This window comes from Octopus bimaculoides, chromosome 1 (assembly GCF_001194135.2).
Source record: "Octopus bimaculoides isolate UCB-OBI-ISO-001 chromosome 1, ASM119413v2, whole genome shotgun sequence".
NCBI classification, from domain to species: Eukaryota; Metazoa; Mollusca; class Cephalopoda; order Octopoda; family Octopodidae; genus Octopus; species Octopus bimaculoides.
In genome coordinates, this window is record NC_068981.1 from 112130255 (window position 1) to 112146216 (window position 15962).

The 15962-nt window shown below is 36.3% G+C and overlaps 1 protein-coding gene across 6 annotated transcripts in view; it reads left to right on the plus strand.

The window, feature by feature from the left end:
• LOC106880055 (F-actin-uncapping protein LRRC16A) overlaps positions 1-15962 on the plus strand; it is a 507909-nt gene that overhangs the window by 40345 nt on the left and 451602 nt on the right. For all 6 annotated transcript variants that reach the window (XM_052969341.1, XM_052969359.1, XM_052969344.1 and 3 more), the window contains exons 6-7: positions 8152-8227; positions 9561-9649. In XM_052969341.1, coding sequence (XP_052825301.1) covers positions 8152-8227; positions 9561-9649 — 165 coding nt within the window. The remainder of the gene's footprint in view (positions 1-8151; positions 8228-9560; positions 9650-15962) is intronic.

Here is a 15962-nt window from a genome sequence, read left to right on the forward strand (position 1 = left end):
TATGTAGAAAAGGAGTAGGTAGTAACTCTATAAGATGTACCCGGTGCAAGCTATGGACACATAAGAGGTGCAGCAACATCAAAGGCAGGTTAACTAGCAAGTTAGTTTTTGTTTGTGGCAGATGTTCAGGTGCAATAAAGACTGTAAACAAACAGGAAACAACTTCTATCTCATTCCAGGGTGAAAAACTAGAGGTAGTCGATAGCTTCCGCTATCTGGGCGACCAAGTTAGTAGTGGGGGTGGGTGTGCTGAAAGTGTAGCTGCTAGAATAAGAATAGCCTGGGCAAAGTTTAGAGAGCTCTTACCCCTGCTGGCGACAAAGGGACTCTCACTCAGAGTAAAAGGCAGACTGTATGATATTCTATAGAAATTATAGCCAGTACTGATGTTTTGCTACAACGCTTCGTATCAAGACGTCAGATGTAAACAAACAATGTTGATCAGAGACAAAAATGAGTAATGAGTGTGTATGCCATATTTTGTGGGTTTTTGCCCCTTTATTAGCACTCATCTAACCTACTCTTGCTTCTGAACACATTGTTTATATTTCCACTGTATACAGCTTTGTAAGGTTATGGATACACCAATTTACATATTAAACGCATATTAATACTTTACAGAGTGTTTACTGGGTGCTTTTTACATGGCACCAGCAGCAGCAGCAGTTAAGTCACCAAGTAATTTGCCCATTTTTGTGTCTGATCAACATTGTTCACATCTGACATCTTGATATGAAATGTAGCAAAAAATTAGTGTTGGCTATAATTTCTGTAGAAATAACTTTAACAAAATAATGTAAAGAGCACTGCTAACACAGTAGGACATGGTGTTGACTTATAAAAACATTTAATGTACTTTATAGTTATATTATAGTTGTGTAACGAAATTCCATGTGCTTACATGTCTTTAATATTTACATACTCCTCAGCTGAGGAGGAAAGTAGTATTGAGGGACAGAGCAAAGTGTCTTTCAGAAATATGGCTACTTCAGGTGGGGAGAGAGAGAGAGAAAGAGAATGTAATGAAGATGTGAGAAGGGAGGGACTACATCCAAGTTACAAGGTATTGTTTATAGTGCAGTAGACCAGGGACTGGAGAGGGGAAAGGGTGGTTAAGTTCTCAAGATTGCGAAAGGAGAGAGGGAGATGAAGGGGGCTAGGTAGTGAGTGGACACAAATAGCCGGAGGAAATATTAAGAGGATTTGTGTGAAGGTAGGTTCACGAGGGAGATACAGGGAGGGTGGAATGCAGCAAGTGGTGAGCATGGGTGGGGAAAAGAAGTGTTGGGAAGATGGGTGTGAAAGAGAGATTTGTTAGGGGACAGATTGTATGTAGGGGGATGGGGTGAAATGAACTTAAAGGACATGCCTTTATGGCCTTGATTTTACTTAGCTGCATAGGTCTTCTCAAGCACAGCAAATTGCCAATTGGCTCACTCCATTTGTGAGGTTCAGCATCTGAAGATCATTTCTAAGTACTTCATCCCATGTCTTCCTGGATCTTCCTTTTCCACAGGTTCCTTCCATATTTAGAGATCAGCACTTCTTTATGCAGCTATCTTCATTTGTACACATGACCATACCAGTGCACTCTTCTCTCATGCACAGTACATCTCATACCTTTTATGCCTAATTTCTCTCTCTAAACATTTACACTTTATGACGCCAACAGAGCATGCTGACTTCATTTCTTTCAAGCACATATCCTCTACAGTGACAGCCCATGTTTCATTGCCATGTAGCATGGCTGTTTGTAAACAGGCATCATACAGTCTGTCTTTTACTCTGACAAAGAGGCTCTTTGTTACCAACACAGGTAATAACTCTCTGAATTTTTCCCAACCAGTTCTTATTCTTGCATTAGTGCTGTCAAAGCAATCCCCTACACTAATCTGGTCAAGTATCTGACAGAAACTATTTACTATTCTAAGAACCCCCTGGTCATTTCAGGAAATCTATTTGCTGTACATTCTTAGTGTTTATTGTACCTGCATATTTGCCACACACAAAGACTACTTTCTCTGTTAACATTCCCATGAAAATGCTACATCTCTTATGTGTCCATAATTTGCACTGGGAATACTGTATGGGATTTCTACTAGCACCTTCCTATCAAGCAGGGTTTTTCCACCTGAAGAGGTTAGTAATTTGTCTGCTTTCCTGCTAACTAGTATTTTGGTCCTTGCTAAATTAACTCTTAGACTCTTTGATTCAAGTCCTTATTGCCACACTTGAAATATCTTCTTTAATTCTAGTAGTGAGTCAGCTATAAGAACAAAGTCATTGGCATAGAGGACCTCCCATGGGTAGCCAATCTTATATTTCTTTGTTATGGTTTGGAGGACTATGATAAACAAGAGAGGACAGAGAACCAATTCCTGATGAACTCCTACCTGCACACTAAATTCATTGCTATTCATATTGCTGACTCTCACCTTACTGAGAGTTCCCTGTATATGACTTGGATGGCTCTCATCAACCACTCATCTACCCCTAACTTCTATATTGCCCACCAGATGAGAAAGTGAGGGAACCTGTCAACAAATGCCAAGTAATGCTTCTCCTGCAATTGCTAAGTAGGAAGATAGCATCAGTAGTGCTTCTTCCCGGCACAAAACCAAATTGCATCCTCATTTAGGCTAACTCTCTTCCTAATTAGTTAAGCTTTCTGTAACTTTCATGACTTGGTGAAGCAATTTGATATCTCTTTTGTATTTCTGTCTAAGGCTTCTCCTTTACCTCTGAAGCAGTTGATTATAATGCTGCTACATCATTTGTTGGGTAGAACCTCACTTCCTGGACAATCTGATTAACTATATAGGTGACTAGGCTGTATCCCACAGCACCAGGTATTTTAAGCATTTCAACAGTAATTCCTGATGGGCTATGGGCTTTTCCTGTTTTCATGTCCTTAATTACTTTATCTATCATACTGTTGTCAACGTGGATAGCTGATCCCTCCTCTGCTGTGTCCACATTAGGAAGATTCTCATAATGACACTTCTATGCCTCTTTTCAGAATTACTAAGTGCAAGTGTACTGTCATCCATCTATACACACTTCTCTTCTACAACATCACCATTTTCTTTGATACACTGTCTTGCAATCCAGAACACCTCATACCAGAGAACATTGGCAAACCTCTTCCTTTCTGCTTCTCCTGTAGCTAAAGGTACTTGTTACCTAGCTTCTCTTATAGCAACCTGGTATGGTGTTCTGTTACCCCAATTCTGTCAGATCTTTTAGTCCTGTTTCTTTGCTCATGTGGCTGTATACTCAACTGTTCCCCACCATATCACTGTAGAACTGGCTTGAACTTTGCACCAACTACAAATTCTGTAGGCTATCTTGTAGGAGCTTCCAGTTATCCTCTATGTTATACATCTCTGTCTCCTTCTCCTGTATGTTAAATATTTCAATTAGGACATCTCTTGACTATTCAAGGGATCCTTAATTTTCCAAATCTTTCTTTTCAAGACTGGTTTTGCTTCTTAAAATCCTTGTAGCCTGAAGTCTGAAATCACTAATGACAAACCTATGGCGAGGAGTGCATTCTTTACCTGGGAAAGTCTTTGCATTTATGAGCAACCATCTATCCCACCTTCTGGGAATAATGTAGTCAATCTAGCTTGTGTGGCAGTCAGATACTTAAGTCACTTAGATTTTTGATACAGAGGGTGTTAGCTATTGTAATACTGTTGATGTATGTGAGAATTTAGTGGGAGAAGGGGAGAGAAGAAAGGTTTCAAGTTTAGAGGGAAGGTTTCCAGTATAGTATAAAGTTTTCTCATATAGAAGAAAGGCTTCTGTCATAGAAGGTCAAATATGAGAGAAAGGCTTCCAGTATAGGTTGTGGGGATGGTAATGGGTGGGTGCATCATGATTGAACAAGCAAGTCAGCCGCATGACATGACAAGATGGAATATACAAATTTATGAGAAATGTGAGATAGATTTTCAACACACTAAAAAATATATTTATAGGATGAAATGTACAAATTATCATGAAAGAGATGAGATATACATATTTTCAGGACAGAGACAGTATTGATGAAAGTGGGGAAGCAAACCATACAGAGTAGCCTATATTGAAGATGTTTACTAGCATTGATTTAAACAACATTGAAGACAATGTAATAGGGTAGCCTTAAGGCAGCAGAAATACAAGTTGTAATTTAATAAAATGGCTCAAAATTAAAAGCAAGGAAAACAAATTTGAGCTTGTCTAGACAGTAGTATTATAATAGCTGGGAGTTTGGTAAATGAGAAACAAAGCAAATGAGGCAATATATTTGAAGTGGGATCAGTGACAGAAAGCTAGAGCTGGCCAATAGAAGTAGTAGCCATGCTGCCATCATTGTAAACAAGTCAGAAGGAAAAATACGAGTTTATGAGAAAGACAAGATATGTAGATTTTCAACAAAAATCTTTCATTGGACAAATTATATAAATTATAATGAAAAAGACATGATATACATATTTTCAGGGAAAAGACAGTATAGGCATACCCCAGAAAAGAGTCTGAGAAAATGACAAAGCAGTCATACTCTGTGATACGTCAATTGGCACAGATAGAAAGATTGAGGCTAGTAGGGTAGATATTGTTGTCAGGGACCACCAAAAAAATAAAATGCCTTCTAATCAACATATCAGTCCCAACAGATGACAATGTATCTCTAATAGAAATGGAGAAACTCTTAAAATACTAAAATCTGGGAATAGAGATAATCTGAATTTGGGGCCTGAAGACAGAAATAATTCCTATAATAATAGCTGCATTAGCAAGGTTAATAAACCTACAGGGAAGTACATAACCAAAACACCAGGACTTTCAAATATATATAGCATATATAAAATAGTACTGCTAGGTATTGCACAAATCCTACATGAATCACTTTCAATACAGTAAAAATAACTACACTAAAACAAACCACAGCACATATCCAAGGCACACAAAGCTATGCTCAGTAGTACAGTGAAAATATGTAATAAAAGTAAAACTACTGAATAGTATTTTGTTGTGTCTGGGGGAAGTCATTCTCTTTTAGTGCCTTATAATTTAACACACTGAATAATAATAATAATGATATTAATAATAATAATAACAACAACAACGATAATGATAGGGATAATAACAGTAGTAGTAGTAGTAGTAGTAGTAGTAGTAGTCATTGTAAGAGTAGGATCAATAATAATGTGAATTTTAATGCATGTCCTTTAGGCAATAACTATTTCCACAAGAATATTGTATATGAATGCTCAGTCCAAACACATAATATCTTCTTAGCACACAGCCACGCTGCATCTATGTGTATCATATATAGATATTTAGGAGTGACCACTGGTTGCTTCAAAAGCAGATTGAGGAACCATATTGCCTTGTTTAGAAATAAAAACAAGGAGTATAGTACCTCCCTGTCAAAACTAATTTGGTAACTAATTATGAAGAAAATTGACTATAGTATCTCCTGATCTATCCTACAGCCACCTTTCCATTTGATGGTGGAAGTGGAATTTGCAATTTGTGGAAACAATCTGAATATTGTTATCAAGAAAGTTAATTAATAAGTATTTGGAACTTATAAGATGCCAACATCTATTAAGAAAAACCTTCAAAAGGTATAATCCAGCCAATTTTGAATCAAGTTCTCAATAATCTAGCAACTATCATTTTAAGGACTATGTGCATCCTATTAATCTTTGAAAATATTTGTATGTTCTATAGAATTTACCATCTGAAACCCATATGCAAGGAGTTTTCCTCTGTAAAATACTTGAATGAAGCATAACCAGTAACTATCCTGGAAAATAATAACCTACTTGCTATTGTTGTACAAGGACTTAACTTTCTATATTTGGTCATCATCATCATCATCATCGTTTAACGTCCGCTTTCCATGCTGGCATGGGTTGGACGGTTTGACTGAGGACTGGTGAGCCAGAGGCTGCACCACGCTCAATCTGATCTGGCAAAGTTTCTACAGCTGGATGCCCTTCCTAACAGCAATCACTCTGAGAGTGTAGTGAGTGCTTTTACGTGCCACCGGCACGAGGGCCAGTCAGGCGGTTCTGGCAACGACCACGCTGAAAAAGTGTTTTTATGTGCTACCTGCTTGGGAGCCAGTCCGGCAGCACTGGCAATGTCCACACTTGAATGTTGTTTTTCACGTGCCACCATGCATAATCGATACATCATGTACCTTGCTTTCAATTGCATTTGACAATGAAATTTTAATCTTCCTCTACAACTCAATCAGTGGGGAACAACGAACAGGTGTGGTTGTGTGGTAAAAACCTTGCTTCCTAACCACATGGTTCTGGGTTCAGTCCCACTTCGTGGCACCTTGGGCAAGTATTTTTTATTATAGCCTCGAGCCAACTAAAGCATTGTACTTATTCTATTGGTCTATTTTGTCGAACTGCTAGGCTAGGTGGATGTAAACACACCAACATCGGTTGTCAAGTGATGGTTGGGGAACACAGACACACATATATACACAACAGGCTTCTTTCAGTTTCCGTCTACCAAATCCACTCACAAGGCTTTGGTCAGCCCAAGGCTATAGTAGAACACTCTGGCCCCAGGTGCCACACAGTGGGACTGAACCGAGAACCATGTGGTAGGGAAGCAAGCTTCTTACCACACAGCTACACTGCACCTATGTGTATGTATTAATTATAAACCTTTATGTAACATAAGTATTTAATTTTGTGCGTATGGAGATGTAAGAGGAGCTAACAATATATCTGTGGGGATATTCATGATTGTGTGTTTTTATAGACATATTTTTCTTTTTTTAATGAGTGAAGAAATATATAGTTTTATTAACATGAGAGAGAGAGAGAAAGAAAGAGAGCAAGCTATTGATAGTGTCTGTGTGTCTATATATTTTTGATTAAGTTTTTTTTATAAGAGTGTGTATAAAATAGATGCATGAGTGAATGAATGTAGAGAAGTTTTTATGGGACAGAATCATCTTTGTTATTGGATTAGAATGTGAGACGTGACATTTAGACCATAAGTCTGACTTGATTGTAAAATAAAGAGGCTACTAAAAGAGCCAGGATATCTTAACATCTAATTTATGGACACAGTAAGGCAGATAATTATCCTTAATGAACATGATTCCTTGCATCCATTTGTTTCTATTTCATAAATTTGTTCATGTGGACAAGCCTAATTTGATGTGTATATATTTAGATTTTAAAACCCATCAGCATATTTTTTTGGTGTGTAACTGATGAATTATGTGCAGTTTCCATGAGCCAATCTTACATGGCTCATGGAAATTAATCAGTAGTTGCTGAAATGATTACAGTATTACACAAGATGGATTATGATGAAACAATCGTAAATGAAGCATTAAAACGATTTGCTAACTCCATTTTTTAAATATTTATCATTATAAGTACTCAGTGGGTATTTGTGGATTTTCAAGTTGTTTGATAATTGATATCTGTGGAAGTTCTTCATGTGGTAAACACCAGCTCACTTATTTTCTACACACACACACACACACACACACATGTGTGTGTGTGCATATACATCATCATTGCCATCACTTTTACCTCTGCCTTCCACTTTGGTATGTGTTATGTAGGCCCCTCCCACCATCTTCAAAGTGTTTTGTGCCTGGTCTATAGGAATCATGTTGAGAAGCCATATCATTTTCCCATTATGAAAGCACTGACTCTAGTTAGATAAATACTATCATACACAAAATCCACCTATTTCATATAGATAACTCATTTAAATATATCAGATTGTTTGGTCTTCAGTTGAGTTCCCTGCTAATTTGTGTTGAATAATTGGTAGATGATGTGTGTCAAATGCTGCCAGAGTCTACTAAATTAAATACCAGTCATGTTAAACCCTTTTTTAAATCATTTATCTGGCCTAATGAATCATTGACATGTTATCTCTCTAAACAATTTATATATCTATAATATACCAGTGTGCTTTTTTTTTCTGGAAAAGGACTGGGAATTGGATCAGCAGCCCCATGAAACAGAAACTAATGATATTTAGAAGTTGTGTATGACCATGTGTACAACAGTTGCTTGAATGATCCTCTCATACGTTTTCTCTGAAAATCAATGATATATATTTATTCAGCCTCAGTTTAATTTCTTTGGGTTTAATTTCTTTCAGAGATTTGTTACCAATTATTTCATCATTGGAGAACAACTCTTGGTTTACTGGCATAAATGCAAAGAATGTACGACTAGTAAGTCTAATTACTTCATATGTGTGTGCATGCAATTGCATGGTTGAGATTTATTTTACTCTTTGCTCACTTAGGTATATATCTTTAAAAGAATGGAAAGTAATACATAACAAGAACCAATGAGTCATACATATTTTTGGAATTTGGTATTTGCTGTTATCACACTTACTCCCCACTTTGCATTCTATTAATGATTAATTTCAATTAAATTTAATTTTTCTGTCTTTTCTCCTGCCAGTATCAGTCATTTAGACAGTGATTCATCTCATCACAATGAATCAAATTTTTCTTAATTAAAATTTCTTATTTTAGTATTGTTACTCTGTCTTACAATATTACATTCTTGAGGCATGTATGCTTTATATTGCCTGAAGAGAGCTACCCTTTGTCATCAGTAGAGGCAAGTGAGGGAGTCTCTACATAAGCACTTTTGTTGTTAAAAATAGTTCAATCACCTTCAAATCACACCTTACAGTTCTTTTGAAGTTCTTCCATCTTGAGCTATACTTTCACTTAATCCACTTTCATTCTGCACTGTGGATATTATTTAGATAACAGGATTTAGTTACACCTTCTAACTAACTCAGCTTATCTAATTAATACATTAATGAGAAAGTATAACTTGATATTGCTGTTGCCACTAGCAATAGTTAGTGGTATCTACTTGTTAGTAAAAGCTTTTCAGTGCATAAATGCTTCTTGATTTTTTCCTTGCTCTCTAATTACAATAAATGGAAGAGAGCAATGAATGAGTTTTGGGCTATTGTAGTCAGTAGTTTGTGAACTATATAGTCAATGATGGTGGCTGCTTTTGCTTCTAATTTATTGTGGAAGGATATATTGCTTGTTCAAAAATATTTTTGGTTTAAAATCTTCTGAGAAGAAAATATGGACTTGACAACCAACATATAATAATATCAACCTCTTTCAGTTTCATGTGCTTCAGTATAGTCAAAATTCAAAATATTTCTGTTTAGATGAGTTACTTGGTATTTTCAATCCCATGCTGTTCAGTGGTTATGTCTTTATTTCTAACCATCACAGCTAAAGCCATGTCTTAGTACTTGCTTCATAATGCCGGTTTGATTTTAAGTAACAATGATTACAGACAAAGATGATGAGTAATTAATTGTAATAAACATTTTCTATATTTAGACTTGATTTAAAATATTTAATCTAGAAATAAACTGAATATATCTTCTTAAAAAGAGTGAACACATTTGCTTTTTTGTTGTATTAAATAAAATTTCTTTGTTGATGTTTGAGTAATTTAGTAATCAATTGAATGATTTTAAAGTTTGTTCATACTTCCTAATCTAAATTATCTTTTTAGACAAGTGACGTTGCATCCGAAATTGTCAAAGTCTTCAAAAAGAATAGTGTGTTGGAAGAACTCAGTCTTAGCAATACTGGAATCAAATCGTAAGTATGACATACAGAAGTTTATATATAAGTCTATATTGGTAAGTTTATTAGACCAGTGCAGTATTTTTCCTGGAAGTCTGTTTTCTAAGTTCAGATCTTACATTGGTCAGCTTTGCTTTTTATCTCTTTTGGAGGGGTTCATAAAACACATTAATAGTCAAGGGTAGTAGATGGATGGAATTTTTAGAACATCAGAAGATGCCTTGTGGTATTTGTTTTGGTTTATAGTATTCTTAGTCTTTAGGTAGTATACTTACTCTGCTGCTCCATTTAACACCACCAGTTGGTCCTTGTGTGCAAGCTTTCTCTGGTATGAGGATAACTTCCATTGCTTCTCCCCACAAAAATGCAAAAGAATTATGCACACTGTTCTTCCCTCCTTGACTAATTGTTAAAAAAAAAGGTCCATTTGTTTGTAAGTATGTACATAGTCAGGGCTAGATTTAAACCTTGGAAGGCTTGAGGCACTTCTAGTTCAGTAGATCTCTATATGCAAAAATTAAAATACATGGCAAGTTTATATCTCAAATCCCTTCCATCGCATGTAATTGAAATTGGTAAGTTTGCATATAGAAAGTTTAAATAGTTGGCATTAGGAAGGGCATCCAACCATAAAAACCATGCCAAAATAGACCTATCCACTGTTGGTGTCACTTGAAAAGCACCCATTCCACTCTGAAGTGGTTGGCATTAGGAAGGGCATCCAGCCATAGAAGCCATGTCAAAATAGACAGTAGAGCTTGGTCAGCTCCTTTCAAACCATCTAACCCATCCCAGCATGGAAGATGGTCATTAAATGATGAATTATTTTTAAATTTGTAAAATAAAGGTGATCTTTTGATTTAGAGACATACAATAAAATAATCATCATTGTTTAAAGTCCATTTTCCATGCTGGCATGGGTTGAACAGTTTGACAGCAGCTGGAGAATTGCCCAGGCTCCATGTATGTTTTGGCATGGTTTCTATTGCTGGACGCCCTTTCTAGTGCCAACCACTTTGCAGTGTACTGAATGCTTTTATGCAGCACCAACATGTGCTTCTATGTGGCACCAACACAGGTGCTTTTTATGTTGCACCAGCAGAAAGCTCAGCAGAAGAGGGATGCAGGGGATAACCACATTTTTACTTAGCTTGATGTATCTTCTCAAGCACAGAAAACCACTACAAGTCTCTGTCCACTGTCATCCCCTCTGTGAGGCCCTACATCTGAAGATCCTTTCTCACCACCTTGTCCTTTGTCTACCTGGTTCTACCCCTTCCACATGTTCCCTCCATGATTAGCGCTCAGCACTTCTTGATGCACCTGTCTTCATTTGTATGCATTACATGACCATAGCAGTGTAGTCTTCTTTCTTGCACACTACATCTGATGCCTTGTATACCCAGTTTTTCTCTCAAATCACTTACACTCTGTTGTATATGCACACTGACACTACCCATCCAGCTGAGCATACTGACTTCATTTCTTTTGAGATATAAATTTGTCATGTATTTTAATTTTTTTCTTTCGAGCCTTCATGTAATGAAAATGAACCGACAGTAATGACAAATGTACAAAAATAATTTGAATAACTTGACTGACTGGAATGTCATTCAGTAGTCATGCATAAAAGTAGGTTATTGTTATACATTTTCTTTTATTATTTCAACACCATTTAGTTAATTTATTACAGTTGCATAGGGGAAAATAAGACATTATAAATCAGGGAAACAAAGTTATTTTTTATACATTCCACATTATTGTTGGTTTCAATTTCATTGATATTTTACTGATATATCCCTAAATCAAAAGATTTCTATAATGAACTCTTCACATCCACACATCTTTATTGCAAGAGAACAGCCTTCACCAATAAAATGACTCCATCCCCAAAATGATTCAAACCAGCATCTTAGGAAATGCTATTTTTATTAACAAATGTGAAACTGGAATAAGAAAAGGAAGGATCACCCAATTTTCCAAAATAGCTGTGGAATTTCCCCTGGAACTTCTATTAATGAAAGTAGCAAAATAAAAAAAAAATGATACATAACACAGAGCTGTCTAAGTAGCATTATAGACCCCCTGGCAAAGCAATTTTCTGGAGGCCCTACAAACACAACCATCATAAAAGTGCTAATATATATAAATATAATTACAGAAAAAGAAATATAAAATTCTAATCTTTTTTAGTTTAATCTTTGGTGGTCTAAATACCAGACGCTTTGATGACCAGAACTGTTTCATTAATGATAAAATGTATTTGTTTAAGTAGTTTTTATGTAAGGTAAAACTCTTTACTTAGCACTATTTTCAATAGCTTAAATTGATATGAAGGTTCTTCAATTTTTTAATCTTTGGTAGTCTAAATGTAGAAACAAAACTTTTTTCTAGAATTTGGATCCCTCTCTCAGGTGGTTACCAAAGTGTTACAATCTATGTAATAATGTGCACCCACTGTGCAGAGGCCACACCACAAATCTTAGCAGATTATCAGTCCTTTAGATATTTCCAGAGCCTACTCATTCACTCATCACAGAAATAAAGATGTAAATGGGCAGAGTTTCAGAATGGCTATCACTATTAATCCAAAATTTCTTTTTATAATTTTTCATAATTTTGCATTATTCCAGTTTGTCAAACACTTGATATTCCCATTCTGGAAGAAAAATTTCTTCAAAATTCCATGTTTTAATGATTGATTATTTTTAGCAGCTGCTATGACTCTATGCTGGCTGTGTTGCTCAGTCATTTGTACAAGTCAAAAGAAAAAAAATATTCATAATCTTCACTTAAAAATTGTTTTTTGTTGTTATATTTTAGTGGTCATGTTGGTGATGGAAGAGTGAAGTAGACAAGCCATAAAAGTAAAGAGACAGGCTTGAAGGGGTTGGAAGAATGGGGGTAGCAGAGAAATATTTCAGGTAGCTAGAAGAGAAGGTAGGTGACAGGTTTATCTGGCAAGGAGAGAAGCAGAAAGTAAGAGGTTTGCCTATATTCTACAGCATGCAGGCTAGAGGTGTGAGGTGATCGAAAATGCTAGACAGTTTGTCTGAGAAAATCATGATGTTGTAGAAGAGAAGTGTGTATAGATGGCTGATGGTACACTTGCTCTGAGTGATTCTGTAAAAATAAATAAAACGCATGAAAGTGCCAGTATGAGAGGCACTATGTTGAGAATGCATAGGAGGAGAGTCTTCCTAATGTAAACCTGACAGAGGGACCAGCTATCTATTTTGACAGCGGTGTGCTAGATAAAGCAATTAAGGCTATGGAGAGCAATTAAGCTCCCTGCCCATCAGGAATTACTAAGATGCTTAAAATATCTTGCAGAGTGGAATATGGCCTAGGTTGTTCAGGAAGGCATCATACAAAATAACTAATGCAACAATATTATAATCAACTGTAAAAAGGGTAAAGGTGATGCCTTAGAGAGAAATAATTACAGTGGTATCAAATTGCTGGACCAGGTCATGAATGTTATAAAAAAGGATTATAACTCAACTAATTAGAAAGAGAATTAGCTTAGATGAAATACAATATGGTTTTGTGCCAGGGAGAAACACTACTTATGCTCTCTTTCTAGTAAGGCAACTGCAGAAGTATCTAATGAAAAATAAACTGCTGTACTTGGCATTTGTCAACATGCAGTAAGCTTTTGACAGAGTTCCTTCCTCCCTCATCTGATGGTCACTGCAGATGTTGAATGGCTGGTGATAACCATCCAAGCCATGTACAGGGCTGCTGTCAGTAAGGTGAAAATTGGCAATGAGTTCAATAAGAAATTTAGTGAGCAGGTAGGAGTTCACCAGGGTTTGGTTCTCAGTCCTCCTCCTGTTTATTGTAGTCTTCCAGGACATAGCAAAAGAGTTTAATACTGTGGGAACTCCCTCTATGTTGATGACCTTGTTCTTATAGCTGAATCTGTAGAAGAATTAGAAATGAAATTCCAAGCATGAAAGCAATACCTAGAATCAAAGGCCATAAGTTTAACTTAGCAAAAACCAAAGTTCTACTTAGCAGGAAAACACAAATTACAAATCTCTTCGTGAAAATGGCACTGTTTGCTATGTAGAAAAGGTGTAAGGATAAATTTTGTATGATGTACGAAAAGCAAACTGTGGACACATAAGAGATGTAGTGGAATAACAAGAAGGTTAACAGGGAAAGTATGAGAAAGCTTAGTGAGGTATTATGTCTGTCGGTAATAAAAAGGCCTCTATCTTAGAGTGAACAATAGATTGTATGATGCTTGCATACATGGTAATAAAACATGGGCCATAAATGGAGAGAACATGTGAAGGCTAGGAAAAAATAAAGCTAGCATGCTTTGCTGGATGTGCATCAAAGAGCAAGTGTGTTTAGAGAAAAGTTGAACATAAGAGGCATCAGATGTAGTGTGCAAGACAGAAGACTGCACTGGTATGGTCATGTGAAGCATATGAATGAGGACAGCTGCAGAAAGAAGTACTGATCACTAAATGTGGATGGAACCTGTGGAAGAGGGAGACTGAGAAAGGTGTGGGATGTAAAATATGACATCCAGTTGTTGAGTATCACAGAGATGACAAAAGATTAAGATGACTGGTGATTTACTATGCTCAAGAAGACCTATCCATCGTAGCATAAATGAAGTTCCAAAAGCTTACCATTTGTGTCTAAGCCCCTGACCCAATGCCCCAAATGTGTCTCTTTTCCTCACTACTCATCTTAATACACACCCCTCCACTCATTGGCACTATTCACTTAGCTGTTGTAACTATGAGTCACTTCCTTTGTATCTCACCGTTTTGGTATCGTCCCTACCATCTTATTTTCCACTGAGTGCCCCTCATCTTCACTCTTCCCCTGTACACCTTTTCATTCTGCCAATGGCAGTCTTCCATTGTTTATGTTCATCTCCCCTCATCCCTAGCACTGTGCATCTCTTGCATAAAGCCCATGCTCCACATCATCTGTACTACCATCTATCACCTCCCTGACCCAATCCTAGTTCCTCTACCCTCCCTTCTCCAAGCTGATATTCACCATTCTCCTCCCAACTTTATCCATTGGCCACTTTCTTTGTCGTGTACCTGAAGTTACTTTCCTGTAACTAAATATTTCTTTCATAACTCTGTCTAGACTCTTTGTTTTCATTATTATTTCAGAATAGCAATCACAATTAAACTGATGTCTTTGAATACATATTTTTCATTACTTTTAGTGTTTATATTTGTCATACAATTAAATTAACTTTCTGTAAAGAAAAAAATTCCTCCAAAATTCCATTTTTTAAAATTGCCTACAATTTTATTTTGGAAATTTCATCATCTTTTTTTCCTCATTTTGCACTTTTATTATGTTTGTAATGCAGTGGAAATAACCAAATCTAAGGAGGTGGGATTTTTGTTAAAAAGTTTAATTTTTTTTACTTTACACAGTTTTAACACAAAGCTATTTAACTGGCCATGACTATTTTGCTTGTTTTTCAACAACTTTCTCACATATTTAAGCTTTTCAAACTCTAGTGTTTATGAATTTTTAAAAACAAAAAACTTTGCTTTGAATTTTGTTAAAGTTACCCATTCCCTCATCACTAAATTTTGTGGGATGTGTTAAAACAAAGTTGTCATTTGTCTTGCATCTTACAGAAGCATGAAATTATGATCAACTTCTTTTCATTTTCCATTTTTTTATTATTTTAAAATTATAATCTTTTTACAATGATGATACTCTTTTACTTGTTTTAATCATTTGACTGCAGCCATGCTGGAGCACCACCTTTAGTTGAACAAATCGACCCCAGGACTTATTCTTTGTAAGCCTAGTACATACTTTACTGGTCTCTTTTGCTGAACCGCTAAGTTACGGGGACGTAAACACACCAGCATCGGTTGTCAAGCGATGTTGGGGGGACAGACACACACACACACAAACACACACACACACATATATATACATATACATATATACAACGGGCTTCTTGTCAGTTTCCGTCTACCAAATCCACTGACAAGGCCTTGGTCGGCCTGAGGCTATAGTAGAAGACACTGGTCCAAGGTGCCACGCAGTGGGACTGAACCTGGAACCATGTGGTTGGTAAGCAAACTACTTACCACACAGCCACTCCTACGCCTATGTTAGTTTGTAAAATATAAATGAAAAAAGAAAAAGAACCCAAAAAATAAAACCCATATAGCTGGTTAAATTGTGTGCTTCAGCACAAACTCTGCCTTTGGATTTATGTTTAAATTTTTCTTTTTTGAAAATATATAGATGATGGAATTTCAGCAGTCTGTTGTTCTAGATACATGTAATTTCAGGATTGGAAGTGAAAGAAAAATAA